This window comes from Leopardus geoffroyi, chromosome A2 (assembly GCF_018350155.1).
Source record: "Leopardus geoffroyi isolate Oge1 chromosome A2, O.geoffroyi_Oge1_pat1.0, whole genome shotgun sequence".
NCBI lineage: Eukaryota > Metazoa > Chordata > Mammalia > Carnivora > Felidae > Leopardus > Leopardus geoffroyi.
The window spans coordinates 89,481,680-89,497,299 of record NC_059331.1 but is presented as its reverse complement, the minus strand read 5'-3'; the positions used below and the strand labels follow the sequence as shown (position 1 = coordinate 89,497,299).

The 15,620-nt window shown below is 37.9% G+C and overlaps 1 protein-coding gene and 1 non-coding gene across 10 annotated transcripts in view; one reads left to right on the top strand and one right to left on the bottom strand.

Annotated features, from left to right (window-relative positions):
- The window catches only part of SEMA3D (semaphorin 3D), a 200,851-nt gene that overhangs the window by 98,849 nt on the left and 86,382 nt on the right, over positions 1 to 15,620 (top strand). For all 9 annotated transcript variants that reach the window (XM_045494651.1, XM_045494650.1, XM_045494658.1 and 6 more), the window contains one exon: positions 15,398 to 15,460. In XM_045494651.1, coding sequence (XP_045350607.1) covers positions 15,398 to 15,460 — 63 coding nt within the window. The remainder of the gene's footprint in view (positions 1 to 15,397; positions 15,461 to 15,620) is intronic.
- LOC123607755 lies at positions 8,441 to 8,542 on the bottom strand. The gene has a single exon (XR_006716902.1). It is a non-coding gene; the product is annotated as a U6 spliceosomal RNA (small nuclear RNA).

Below are 15,620 nucleotides of genomic sequence, written 5' to 3'. Positions count from 1 at the left end.
ATAAGTTTACTTGTTTATTTTGAGAGAGAGAGAGAGCACAAGCTGAGGAGAGGCAGAGGGGGAGAGAAAATCCCAAGCAGGCCCAGCATTATCACCTTGGAGCCCAATGTGGGACTCGATCTCATGAATCATGAGATCGTGACCTGAGCTGAACCTGAGTTGGACGGCCTAACTGATTGAGCCACCCAGGCACCCCTCCACTAAATATTTAATGTACAGAGAACATATATATTTTTAAATCAAATAACTAAATATCACTTAAGTATCACTGAATATATATCCTAGCAGAATTATATACTCCAAATAATGCTCCTGTGTTTTGGTTTTGTCAGTCTCTGAGGTTGAAACCAATTATATGGATTTACAGAAGTATAACTTGGGATACTTTTTAGTGACTGACTTTTGATTATTTTTTTTTCTTTTGTTCTACTTCAGTATGTGTTTCTTTTTCATGTTTTCATTAAAAAATCAGTTGAGTGTCTACTGTTGTCATATGTGCATGGTATCTGAACTAGTTCAAGATGGATGGGCAATATCTGGGGGGTTGTTAAATGGCTAATTAAAAGTAGTTTACATTTGTATTTGGAACTTGCAGTTTATTGTATCCTGGCTCAGTTAGGATGGAGGAAAAACATGTTGGAGGACTTGAGTGGTCAGAGTTGTTCTCTTGTCTGTCTGTATATTTCTTATAGTTCGAGTTAGAGAGACTAGATTTCCCTGGCCTAGCCCTTAACATCCTACTCCATCTCTAAAGTCAGAGGAAGTATATGAAAAACGTAATTTTAATAGTCCTTGAGAAAGGTGGTCAGCTGTGGACATTTACATCTGTATATCATTAAGTTTTAAGTTAAGCATTAGAAACCTGTTCATGATGTTCATCATCAGCATCAGCATCATAATAATGCATTTTGACATCTGTGCCTAATGGTTTAAGGACCTGTGGTTTCTAAACAAATAATTTTAAACTCTGTGGCATCTGTTACTTTGACTACAAATGAACATTCTCCACTTCAGCCAGACTTAAGTAGTCCTGGCAGTGATTCATATAAAATCCAGAGCCCTCTCTATATAAACTCCAGGAGTTATATATACAAGCTGAAAGTCTCTCTTTCTCTCTTTTTTTCTCTCTCTCTCTTAATTTAAAACAAAAAAAATTTAACTGTATTCATTTTTGAGAGACAGAGAGAGACAGAGCATGAATGGGGAAGGGGCAGAGAGAGAGGGAGACACAGAATGGGAAGCAGGCTCCAGGCTCTGAGCTGTCAGCACAGAGCCTGATGCAGGGGTTGAACTCACGAACTGCAAGATCATGACCTGAGCCGAAGTCAGATGCTCAACCGACTAAGCCACCCAGGCACCCCTCATTTTTTTTTAAGTGGAGTCATAGTTATGAGAAAAAAAAATCCAGTACTCCATTTGGTTATGTTCGTTAGTTGGACTTCTGAGTTAATGAATTGTTGGGATCCTTCCATCTGAAAATGTTACTCACTTTGGAAGCAGTTCAGACCATCCATGGGTGGAGTGAGTGTCCAGACCAGGATGTAAGCAAATAGATCACAAAAGTGATGATTTATTAAACTAAGTACTGCTTTTGTATTCATATTATTCAAGGATTTCTTTCTTGGTTTCCCTTTTTTTTTTTCCTCTCTTTTTTTTTTTTCTTTTCAAGTGGGCTATAGAGGCAGACAAGTAGACCAATGAGAAATAAACTTAGTCTGAGACTACAGTTATTTATTTTACCTATTAATCTAACAGCAACTGGTATGTCAACTTGTAGAGTGTAATAATAAACAACTTTATGTTACCTCCCATGGTTCCTTTCAATCTGCTCTGTGGAACCCCTTCTTTTTCTGGACCTGTTGGGTAACTCTAGCAGGCAGCAATGGTTTTCGAGGTCACTCTTTGGTAGTAACACAGTTGTTATCCAGCAACTCAAATGTCCCGTCTAATGTAATAAAACTTTCAACCTCATGTAAAATTGAGCCTCTGTTCCATCTACCTGTCCCTGTTTGCACATGCCATGTGAGTGAAGGCTCCCAGACAGGGAGATGTTCAGAGGCTTCTTTGTGTCTCTTCCTAGCAGTCCTCCTCTCCGTTAAGCTTGTTGCACACAGTGTGTGACCCCTTCGGTCAAATCAGGAGAAGAGGGGAGGAGAGGGCTTCCGAGAAATGTCTGCTCTACTGTCCTTGTCAGAGGGATCTCACTTCTCGACTTTCTATCCTTGTCAGATGTTTAAAGATGATTTTTCTTTCCAAAGTGACTTAGTGAGTTCTGGGGGATTCCCTCTTTTTGGAGATCTTTCCCTTGCAGTTCTCTGGGATGAGCTTGATGACATTTCTTCTCTGACTGGTATGTTCTCGTGTTTCATCCTGAGACAGATTGCACTTGCACCGGTGTTAACTTCTGAAGCCTTTTCACTCAACACTCTTGAACAGGACATAAGGTGACCTCATGCCGTCCCATTTTTGAGCAAGTACGGCTCCCATCTTTTCTTTTCTTTTTTTTTAATTTTTTATTAATTTTTTTTTCAACGTTTTGTTTATTTTTGGGACAGAGAGAGACAGAGCATGAACGGGGGAGGGGCAGAGAGAGAGGGAGACACAGAATCGGAAACAGGCTCCAGGCTCTGAGCCATCAGCCCAGAGCCTGACGCGGGGCTCGAACTCACGGACTGCGAGATCGTGACCTGGCTGAAGTCGGACGCTTAACCGACTGCGCCACCCAGGCGCCCCCGGCTCCCATCTTTTCTATGGAAAGCCATCATGTGTCCATTCCTGGATGCACTCTGGAAGTTCAGGCTGATGCCACAATAGCCGCTGAATCTGGCCTGTGTTTCCACTGGAGCTTGTCGTTCTCTCTCTCACCTTTAGACATTAATCTAGAATGTTCCACCAACGGCATTTCAGCAGCAAGTGTTTCTTGAGGTTCCAGGAAAGCTCCTTTCCTGGCACCTACTCCTCACCTTGGGGTTTGTAGGACATGTGATAGGATTGTCTCAGACGAAATATACTTTTCTACAGAAAGGAAGAAAAAAACTTTTAATATCTAGTTCCCAAGTATTTATAACTGCACATGGGTGAAATTATCTGTAGGATTCTTGGCCACCTACTTTGAAACTTTTTGCTTCTTGACCTAGCATCTCATTTTTGAATTTTGATGCAGCTATAACTTCTCTTTTAACATCTTGCCTTACTACCAAAGCCATAAAATGAGCCCTGAGAAGGATGTTGTTTTACCTACAACCTCATTATATATCCTCATTCTATTTAATTCCTGAAGTATACAAACTAGAACCATAGAGACAACCAAATGGAGAATGTTAATGTTCCTATTAATATTATTTACCTTTTGACTGTTGATAGCCTCAAACAAAACATTTGCTGTTTGACATCTTGTTTGCCAGAGATTTCTGCTGGAATCTGATTCCAACAAAGCTAAGCTATACCTGACAACCTTGATAAAAGAGAATGTAGGCAGGGCCCCTGGATGGCTCAGTCAGTTGAGTGCCCAACCTCGGCTTAGGTCATCGTTTCATGGATGGAGAGTTCGAGCCCCACGTCAGGCTCTGTGCTGACAGCTGGGAGCCTGGAGCCTGCTTCGGATTCTGTGTCTCCCTCTATCTCTGCCCTTCCCCTGCTCGTTCTCTCCCTCCCTCTCTCTCTCTCTCTCTTTTTCTGTCTCTCTCTCAAAAATAAATAAACATTACAAAAAAATTTTAAAGAGAGTATAGGATATGAATTGATTCATTTTTCAATGATCTTTGAAAGTAATCTTCAAAAAGTTTACTTTCATTTTGAGATAATAACCATCTTTTTCCTTTTTAATTAATTAAAAAAATCATTCCTCTTGAAACTCATATGTGTCAAAATTAAATATTGTATATAAAATGTTCAAAGAATTGCTATGTTAGCTAAGATCTTTTAATGAGCCCAACAAAAATCTATTAGCTAACCTTACAGTGTTCAAGGAAAAAGCAGTATAATACTTAAAATTTTTCTGTTTAAAGTAATTTATGTTTGTTTTTAATGCAAAAAAAAATACTAACTATGTTTCTGGGGAAAAAAAGAGAGTTTTCCTATGGATTTTAAAGTGAAGGGGGGCACCTGAGTGGCTAAGTTGGTTAAGCATCCGACTCTTGATTTCGACTCAGGTCATTATCTCACCATTCATGAGTTCAAGCCCCACATTGGGCTCTGTGTTGACAACATGGAGCCTGCCTGGGATTCTGTCTCCCTCTCTCTCTGCCCGCCCCCTCCCCTTGCTCTCTATCTCTCTCAAAAAAGTAAATAAATAAATTTTAAAAAAAACCTGAAAAAGCAATGTGCAAAAGCAATATATACATTATATAACCTACATAAGGTAGCTCCATATTTTTGCGGAATAACTTAACACAACTTAATCTTGCCTTGCTAAATTTTAGGTCCCCCCCAACATTTGCTTCAGAACTCTACTCTGTTGGTTACTTAACCACAAAATAATCAGAATTATTTTAAAGGAAACACTGGATAAACATAAAGGTAAAAACACTTAAGCTAGAAGCTGGACACTTTAGGAGGGTCATTTTTTTTTCTTTTTAGCAGACTGTTAATAAAGTAATTCCATGTTTATAAACGTGACCGTTATTTCTTTCCACCTAACAGTCATAATGCAGTTTTTTTGTATTATTTTTCTCCTTATTTAGCATGAAAACTCAGTATGTGATTATGAATATTAGGTTACTTGAAATTGGTCAAACTGTGCCTCTATTTTTAAGCACTTACATTAGGAAAATAACCAAGCTAAGTGAGTTTGTAATTTTAAATATAATAAGTTTTAGTGGATCATTTAAACACCCTTCTCTGCATAGCATGAAAAGCACTTTGTTATTTCCCTTTCCTCAAGGAAGTCTAAAACAAGAGGGTTTTCATACATGAAGATCCTGTACTTGCTTGCTTTACGTTGAGTATAAGCAGAAATGCTTTTATAAGTCACCATGACCTTCTGACTCCAATTCTATTAACTCACATCATGGCTGCATAAGACATTCCCATTGAATGCTTTACCTTGTATATCGATTCTTTGTGGAGAAAATCTCAGAATAAATAACTTCTCATTTAAAAACAAGTTATTGATAAAAGGAAATTGTCACCTTTTTTATTCTTAGTTAATGCTTGAAATTAAGAAATTATAAACACTTGAGAACCATGTGGACATCCCAATAAATTAACTTTTGGTAGACAGCCCCCTGCTTAGTTTCATGGTGATTAATCTGTTCCTAGTGCCTGTGGAGCACATGCTGTGTAGTAACCACAGAAGTAAAACAATCACCCCGTTCATGGATGTGCTGGCTCCCCAGCCTGGGTGCTGATGGGCAGGTCCCATCTGGTCACTGTAATGGACTGTCAGGATGTTGTCAGACTGCTCAGACTCCTGCCAGAACTCTGACAGGAACTCTTTCTCTGTCTGTAATTTTAAGGCAAACTCTGCAGATCACTTTTCAATAAGTATCGAGCTTACTACGTATGTGATACGGTGCCAGGTACTAAAAAGGGTACAAAGTAGAAGAGTGTTTCTTGTCACTCAAGATCAGTAGTCCCTAAACTTCAGTGAGTCATAGATTACTTAAGAAGATAATGAAGGCTGCGATCCGTTTTCCTCACAGAATTATAAAATCTATCCACAAGCATAACTGCGCTCGAATTCACATGTAGCTGCACCACAAATTCAAAATTACCAATCCATTTGTGGATTTCTTAAAATTTCTTTTAGGTAGTATGATACGGTAGCACCCCTCTCTCTTTCATAATGCATGATTATTGAGCTCCTACTATGTTGCTAGCACTCTTCTAGACGCTGGGAATCTAGTAGAGAATAAAACTGGTGAGGTCTCTGTTCTCATGGTGCCTCTGGTTTCTAAAGGGAGGGTTTGATGGAGAAGAAAAAAAAAAGGAAGCAGATAAGAAAATTAGTATTAAGTGTTGTTTAAATACTGTGGTGAGAATCCTGGGAAAAAAAACCTGATGAACTTTCTTCCTCTCTCCCTCCCTCCCTCCCTCCCTTTCTCCCTTGCTTCCTTCCTTCCTCCCTTCCTCTCTTTCTCTCTTTCAAGATTTTGTTTAAATTCCAGTTACTTAACACCCAGTGTAATATTAGTTTCAGGTGAACAATATGCCGATTCCACAATTCCATACATCTCCTGGTGCTCATCATGACAAATGCACTCCTTAATCCCCATCACCTATGATGTAAATCAACCCCCATCCACCTCCCCCTCTGGTAACCATCAATTTGTTCTCTATAGTTAAGAGTCTATTTCTTGGTTTGCTTCTCTGTCTCTGTCTCTCTGTCTGTCTCTCTCCTTTTCCCTATGCTTGTTTGTATTGTTTCGCAAATTCCACATATGAGTGAATCATATGTTATTCGTCTTTCTCTGACTGACTTAATGTGCTTGGCTTAATGCTCTCTAGCTCCATCCATGTTGCTGCAAATGGCAAGATGGAGAAAACTACTTTAGTTGGTCTTCAGAGAAGGTGAAATGGGGAGGTGATAGTAAAGCTGACATTATAAGAAAGAACCATCCACAGGAGGTCAGATGTATTCCAAGCACAGCAAATTCCTTCTGCGGTTAGTATTGAGATAATATTTGAAAGCACAACATTAGCTGCTCATGGGCATGAAGTGGGGACTCAAATTTACATTTTCAATTCCATTGCATTTCATCAATCTTTATGCCCAGGAAAGGGTCCCAAACTAAATTTACTTGCGAAAAGAAAGTGGCAGATGGATATGATAAACACAAGTGTATTAAAACTCAGAGACGTCGGGTGGAAGAAGGCTACATGTGAAAGAGGCTTTACGCTGAGTCCTGAAAATGCAGAGAGGCAAGTCTTGCCCAACTCTTCATGGAGGAAGCTCCATGGGCAGATCGTGCCCAAACTTGAGAGTTAAAACTCCCCATCCATAACAGTTTCTACCCCAGTCAGTTTCAATAATGGAAGCTCTACTTTTGGTGCTGTTGTCCTTGTTTTTCAGTACTTCCCTCTATGAGCCAGATCTCTTACCTCTTTCTGTTCCTGGAACCCAGTGCTGTCTTTGCTCCCTTGGTTGATCAAATCCTTTACCAGACGGCATTTAGAGCAACATATTTCCAACTTTTTTACAACCATTCAAAAACTTGAATCCTGTTCTTTGATAGAGATGCCTGTCTGCATTTTTACGGCTCTGAATTTTTGTCCTTAATTAGGTTTTTTGAACAAGTTGTAACTTCCCCTTCTGTGTATTCCTTTCAGTTTGGGCATCTCTGAATTAGGCCAACGGCCACTTGACTGACCTTGCGCTTGCTGACTTGAGTCAATTAAATTGCTTCTCCAAAGATGTAACAAAGAGCAGATATAATTAGAATTTCCTTAGGATGTTCTAGGCCTTATCATTATTTGAATGTTTTTGTAACTTGCCTAAGATTAAATAATTAAAAATAAATTGCCTGACATTTTCACCTTACTAAGTGATAGCTGTTAATGAATGATATGAATTATGAATGAAACCATTATGGTTAGAGACATTGCAGTATTTACTTGTGAGTTTCTCCAACCTGTTTGTATCCAAAGTGAAGTAAAACTCCTTCAAAAAATGAACAAACAAAAAACATTTTGGATTTTGGATAGAGATAAGCAAATAAAATCAATATAGGATAATTAGATCATAGGTGTATTTTTTTTTTTAGTTTTTTTTTTTTTTCAACGTTTATTTATTTTTGGGACAGAGAGAGACAGAGCATGAACGGGGGAGGGGCAGAGAGAGAGGGAGACACAGAATCGGAAACAGCCTCCAGGCTCTGAGCCATCAGCCCAGAGCCCGACGCGGGGCTCGAACTCACGGATGGCGAGATCGTGACCTGGCTGAAGTCGGACGCTTAACCGACTGCGCCACCCAGGCGCCCCAATAGGTGTATTTTTAAATGCATGCAGCTCCCATTATATTTTCATAAGAAAATTAATATTGAATCTTTAAAATTGTTTTAAAATGTTTTTAAAATGTAACTTTGTAGCAGATGAGCATATGCAAAGTGACACTGAAGAGAATTTTTATTTCATTAGAATGGTCCCTTAGTATACTGGTAATCTACATTCTCTAACTCTCAAAGGAAAAAAAAAATGTATATATATATATATATATATATATATATATATATATACATGTATATATTCTTACTCTTACTCTTTTTTAAAAAAACAACATGGGGGCGCCTGGGTGGCTCAGTCGGTTAAGCGTCCGACTTCAGCCAGGTCACGATCTCGCGGTCCGTGAGTTCCAGCCCCGCGTCGGGCTCTGGGCTGATGGCTCAGAGCCTGGAGCCTGTTTCCGATTCTGTGTCTCCCTCTCTCTCTGCCCCTCCCCCGTTCACGCTCTGTCTCTCTCTGTCTCAAAAATAAATAAACGTAAAAAAAAAAAATTTAAAAAAACAACATGGAACACTTCATGAATTTGTGTGTCCTCTTTGCAAAGGTACCATGCTAATCTTCTCTGTATCATTCCATTTATTTTTTTACATTATTTTAATGTTTATTTCTGAGATAGAGACAAACAGAGCACAAGTGGGGGAGGGGCAAAGAGAGAGAGAGACACACACAGAATCTGAAGCAGGCTCCGGACAGCTGTGCTGACAGCTCAGAGTCCAATGCCGGGCTCAAACTCACAAACCGCGAGATCCTGACCTGAGCCAAAGTCGAACACTTAACCAACTAAACCACCCAGGCGCCCCATCTGTATCATTCCATTTAGTAAATGTGTTGCCAAAGTGAGTCCTATATATATATTAGATACTAATATATATTAGACACTAATATATATATATATTAAACATTAATATTTGATCTTTCGAAGTGTAACCTACAAAAGTGAATCCTTCGGAAATGTTTGATTTCAATTGTGAAATGTTATGAAAACAACGTAAATATACTAGCATGGTTAAATCAGTAGATTATGGAACATGGAGATTGACTTACCAGACATACTTGTTTTGAAACGTTAACCAAGAAATTGTGGAGAGATTTTATAAATTTCATAAATTTATTTACTTCTGTATCCCAGAGTGGTTTTCTGTTATTAAGTTGATCTATAAGATTGGCACTCAAAATAAAATTAATTTGCAACCCCCAATTATTTAGTAGTTCAGTTAGTAGTTATACCCTCAATAATTATGTTGAGAGAAATTCTTGGGCTTATCCGGATCCGCAGAAAAGATGTTTGCTTTCTGATGTCTGTCCTCCATGTGGGTAGAGAGACCAGTGGTAAGCTTTCTACATATTTGAAATCCTTGATATCTAAGCGCCAGGCTTCCAAAGGCTACTCCCACCAAAGTGACAGCCTTACAACCTGACTGTGGTACATCATACCCCATTAGTTGTGAACGAGTGCTCTATGGGAATATTTCAGAACAATTAATATGGCAGTTACACAAGTATCATCTCTGCTTTGGTACATCTCTGTCTGATAAATGAAAGAAAAATATCCTTGGGTAACTTTCTGAGGGAGTAGTACAGTTTCATCAGCTTTAAGGGATAGGGGTACGTGTTTTGTTTGTCCTGCTTGTGCCGCTTTTAGTATGGCATGACACCACATGGACCATGTTCTCAAGTTCAAGGAGATGTGTCATTTTATTGCTGATAAATTCAGAAGTCATGAAATTGTTAATAACCACTGCTTCAAAGCTGTTCACATTACCTACTTTTAATGATCAAGAGGGCTTTTATAGATTTTGTGGACATTGTATTTTAAGGGTACTGACTGGGCTGCTGAAATAATTTCAGGATCTCAGGTATTTCTTGGGCTTTTGCGTAAACCGTGCTTAAACTTAGGGGCATCTGGGTGGCTCCGTTGGTTAAGTTTCTGACTTCAGCTCAGGTCATGATCTCGCGGTCCATGAGTTTGAGCCCTGTGTTGGGCTCTGTGCTGACAGCTCGGATTCTGTGTCTCCCTCTCTCTCTGCCCACCCCCACTCATGCTCTTTCTCTTTCCATGTCTCCCTCTTTCTCTCTCTCTCTCTCTCTCTCTCTGTCTCAAAAATGAATAAGTGTTCATTTTTTTTGAAAACCATGCTGAAACTTGGAAATATTTATGAAATATGTTGTTCTATAGTTAATATCTCTCGCTAGATGTATCTGTGTGAATCTCTCTCTTCTCTCTGTTACCCCTCTCTGCCCACCTACAAACACATGCACAATATACCGTATGCACATGTATACACATAGACATGCTCACCACACACACGCCCAGATATGCACATGCGCATACACAGTTTGTCCCTAAAAATACAGAATTGGCGGAAGGTTTTTCTATAAATAGACACAGATAGAGATGGATATGTCACAGTATTATGCCACTTCAAAAGATTTTGAGAAACAAAAATGTTACTTGAACATATTTCTGCCAACCCCATGTAACTATGTGGCTTGTTGGTAGTTTTTATTTTTTGTTTTGCTTTATTATATTTTTAGATTGCATTAAGTGAAATTTTGCTGCTTTAAATTCTTTACAAACAAGGAATTAAAAGGAATTAAAAAAATGCTTTATTCTAATGACTAGGTGGCAAGTAAAAGAAAATCCCACCATAAATCATAATTAAAATGATAGCTTTTAAATATTGGCACGACTACAATGATTCTTTTTTTCCCCCCTTTTAAGTAAATGTTTCCAGTCTGGAAGACAATCAGATATCTCCTAGGTTGTTGATATTAAGATAACTCTTTTTGTGATTTCTGAATTCTTGAGAGCATTGTATCAAAATAAGGCAGTATATAATCTTAATGAATCTTTATTTTAAAGGCTTATGTTATCTTAAAAAGTAAAATTATCTTTGTGATACTATCTTAGAATTACTCTTCAATAATAATGATTAAAGGATAATTTCTATTTTTAACAGGGTCTAGACTTTATGGGATTGAAGGCGAATGATGAAAAGTGAGATAACATTCGGGGAAAAGTATCCTCTATAAACAAAGATTAAAAGATTTATTAAAATTGGTTTCTGGAGCCCAACGAATTCTCAGTGCTTGAGTATCTTTGTGTAACATTTACCCACTAATCAAACACTTGATTCTCTGCTGCTTGTAATTTCAGTTTTATTGCTTCATTAGCTAGGATGACACATTTCAATTTACAATTACATGACTTACGATCAATTCAATTTACAATTATATGACTTACAGTTAATAACTGGAAATGTACAAAAACCATGAAAACATATTTTAGAGATTTGTATTCCTTTGCAAAGAGGGAAAAGAAATCTGCAGTTACCAGTGTCAAATCCTTAAGAAAAAAATCAGAGTCAAAACTATTAAACCACACTAAGCTATTAAGCGCAAGTAATTGAAAACAGTGGTTCAAAAATAGAGACCTGTATCTTGGTCTGCCCTTGGGGCCCCTTGGATGCTCCCTGAGCACAGTTTCCATCTTCCGAGCTCTGTGCTCACTTTGTACCTCCCAAGAAAATGCGGTTACCTTATCTGTTTACAGAACTATCTTCCTGACTCAATGCCACACCTTGCCCAGCACACAGAGGGCCTTTGTAATTATATGTAATGAACAAATAATTTATGAATAGTACTTACTCTGTGCTGACTTTGGAGCTTTCATGTAGATTGCAAAGAAGTTATAAAGATCGTTTCCACATTTTGTCACTCTTTAAATAACTCACTTTTGAAGCCCCTACAAATATATGCAAAATCAATTTTAGAAACATTTATGTCATGACCTACTTTTTAACTCAGTCACTCACTGCACTGGTTCAAGGTAAAAAACAAAACAAAAACAAACAAACAAACAAACAAAAACCCTGTGATAATCTTTTTCTTCTTTACATCTTATTTACTTAATATAGAAGAATTTTATATTTTCCCTTTTTTAATAGACTTTATAACAATAAGATATTTAAAGTTTATTTGTTTGTTTTGGGGCGCCTGGGTGGCGCAGTCGGTTAAGCGTCCGACTTCAGCCAGGTCACGATCTCGCGGTCCGTGAGTTCGAGCCCCGCGTCGGGCTCTGGGCTGATGGCTCAGAGCCTGGAGCCTGTTTCCGATTCTGTGTCTCCCTCTCTCTCTGCCCCTCCCCCGTTCATGCTCTGTCTCTCTCTGTCCCCAAAATAAATAAACGTTGGAAAAAAAAAAAGTTTATTTGTTTGTTTTGAGAGAGAGAGAGGGGCAGAGAGAGAGGGAGAGAGAGTCCGAAGTAGGCTCTACAACTGTCAGTGCAGAGCCCAATGCAGGGGTCGATCTCACAAACATCCATGAAAGAAATCATGACCTGAGCTGAAATCAAGAATCAGACACTTAACCGACTGAGCCACCCAGGTGCCCCCTCAATAAGATATTTAGATTAGAACAAATATCCATAACTATCTGTTCTAAGTTTATTTCTGAAATGTGAGTGAATTTTACCATCATAAAAAAAAAAACCCCAGAAAAGAATAGGATTTGACATATTGAAAGGACTCAAAGAAATATTCATCTAGACTAGAGACCAAATAAAATGAGCTAAAGATTAAACCAATTGACAGATGGTGGATATGCATTCTGTGTACCTTCTATTTTCAGTCCAATGATACAAAGTGATACTCTGTAAAATCACTATAATATTCTAGATCAGCATGTTTAGAGTTGCAGTTTTACGAGAGATTGTTTGCACGAAGTGAATATACCTGACAATACTGAATGAACTGTAAAAATAGCTCTGATGGTAAATTTTTTAAAAATGTTTATTTATTTATTTTGAGAGAAGGATAGAGAGCAAGGGAGAGGCAGAGAGAGATGGAGATAGAATCCCAAGCAGGCTCCACACTGTCAGCACAGAACCTGACATGGGGCTCAAACCCACGAACCATGAGATCATGACCTGAGGTGAAATCAAGAGTCAGATGCTCAACTGACTGAGCCACCCAGATACCTCTAAGATGGTAAATTTTATGTTACGGATATTTTATCACAATTAAAGATAATAATAAAAATGAATCATCGAAGAAAAAAATACCTTGAGAGAGGATACATTGAGCTCATAGGTCCAAATGCAAACCAAAGTTACTATAAATTCAAGATGACACCTTTACAGGAGAGGAGAAGAACAGTGGCTTCAGTGTTTCTGCTACTAATGATTACAAATAAACAAACAATTAAAAAACAACTGGAAGAAGGGAGACTGGGTGGCTCAGTCGGCTGAGTTTTCGGCTCAGGTCATAATCTCATTGTTCCTGGGTTCAAGCCCAGCGTGGAGACCCATGGAGAGCTCGTAGGGTCTCCATGCTGACAGTGTGGAGCCTGCTTGGGATTCTCTCTCTCCCTCTCACAGCCCCTCCCCCATTCTCTCTCTCTCTCTGTCACTCTCTCTTTCTCGCTCTCTCTCTCTACCTCCCTCCCTCTCAACATAAATAAATAAACTTAAAACACACAAGCAAACAAAACTGGAAGAAACTTTCAACTTTTCCTGCCGGCTGTGGTGTTCTACTTTTACTCCTCTATCATTTATTTATTTAAGACCTCATGATTCTGGGTTGATGATTGACTGTTGTCTTTTGGTCTATGCATGGCCTGTTTTGATTAATTTATTTACTAGCTTGAATTGCTTAGTTATTTTAAACTATGCATTAAATACCCGAAAAGGCACCATCCAGAACAAAAGCTAAGATCTCATAAATAATCTGTTTCTTACCACCAGTTTGTCTTTTTCCTTCCAGTCTGGGACAACCATTTTTTTCTGAATCCTGTATTCATCACCCCCTAGTTTTCATTTTTACATATTTATTGCATCTACATATACGATAAAAGTGTCTATTTTCTTTTAGTTGTTTTTGACATTACTCTAAGTGGATCATTCTGTTTGTAATTTGGGGGACTGTACTTTTTTTTACCTAATAGCAAATTGCTAAGATCTGTCCATATTATTTTTTATTACTGTAGTCTATTTATATTTTATGGACGGCTACTATTCAGAATTGTGTGAAAGTATAATTGCCAAGAATTAAACCAGTTTGGAATAAATAGCATCTTTAGGTCCTTATTGTGAACCACATCGAGTTTAACTCATCATTTGATCCTACTCCTGGTCAGCCACCCTGTCTAGGTACACCTTAGGCTTGCAATTTGCAGCATGTAATTTGCAGCATTTACTTCATTTAAAAATCTTAGTTATTTTATTGAATTTGTCTAGTACGAGTTTGAGTGGTATTCTCTGTTCTTCTTTACTCAGAGACATAAAACCCAGAAATCTCACTATGAAGATAATACCATATAAACATTTGTGACTCCTGAGTCATTTGTGAGTTCCAGGCTTAACAAGGCTTTTTCAGTGCATTCCCTCAGGATATTTTCTTTTTTTCCTTACCTATTAAAACATTTTCGGCTAACATTGGTGAGAAACATAATAAAAGTTTATCAGAGCTCTTGGAATATATATATATATATATATTATAAGTAACTCAGAATTTGCTTTTCTTGTTTCTTCTTGCCTGTAGCTTAACAGGGAGCATTTCTTTCTTTAAGCTAATGGAGTAAAATAACTGTTTGAAACTTCATTTGCAAAACCTTCTTGACAGAATTCCTAAACTTTGTTAAAAACAAAACAAAACCTTTGTAATAAATTCAAGACAGTTAAAGCATGATTAAAAGCTACCAACCAAGGGATTTGCTGCCCTTGTCCTTAATCATTTGCCCAGATAACAATTATTATATAGTGGTGGACACCCCTCTACTTCAGGAGACGGACTTTGGGTCATATTTTGGCTTTGCTGGTGACTATGTTCATGGCCCGTGACATGTTATTTAGTGGCTGTGTGAATAAGTTTTCTGATGTGAAAATGAGGAGAGTAAGTCCAGCCATCTCATAGGGTCATTGTGAGATTTCAGTAAGATGAAGCATGTATAATATTTAACTAAGTGAAAGATGCGTATGAGCTCCGCACGCGTTAAATATTGCCAGGAAAGCCACACTGGTCTTTGACTTGGAGTGATAACTTTTGCTTGTAACCAAGTGCTGTTCTCCAACATTCGCTGCACATGTTTATAATGCACCACCACTCTGAGTGAGCACAGAAAAACAGCATAAATAAAATCTCTTACTTAAACAGATGCGAACCTGAACTGCTGACACCACAATAAGATTTTATGGCCTTCTCAACATAACTTATCTCTTATTAAATACATTTGAAAAGAAATTAGAATATTATAATATGCAAATAGATAGTTCTGTAGTTCATTTTATTTTTTTATGGTGGCTTTGGAAAATATTTAAATCTCAAAATTCTTACATCATATCTAATAACTTGCCCATAGTTTGACATCCACTCTTCAGCTTCACACACTCATTTTCCTAATTAGAATTGTAAGGTGTTTTAGATATTCAGATTCTGACACTCTTTGAAATGTCTTACAGATTTATTGGCCCGCTGCGAAGGAACGAGTGGAATTATGTAAATTAGCCGGGAAAGATGCCAATGTAAGTACGAGACTTTAAAACTATCTTTGTTGAACTGGTACTGATATGATAGTAAAATTTTTATTGGATTTTATTGAATTGTTGGCATCAGTGTATTATTTTTAAGACTGCATTAATATTCTCTATAAAGATTAAGAAGATATAAAATATTTCTACCTTG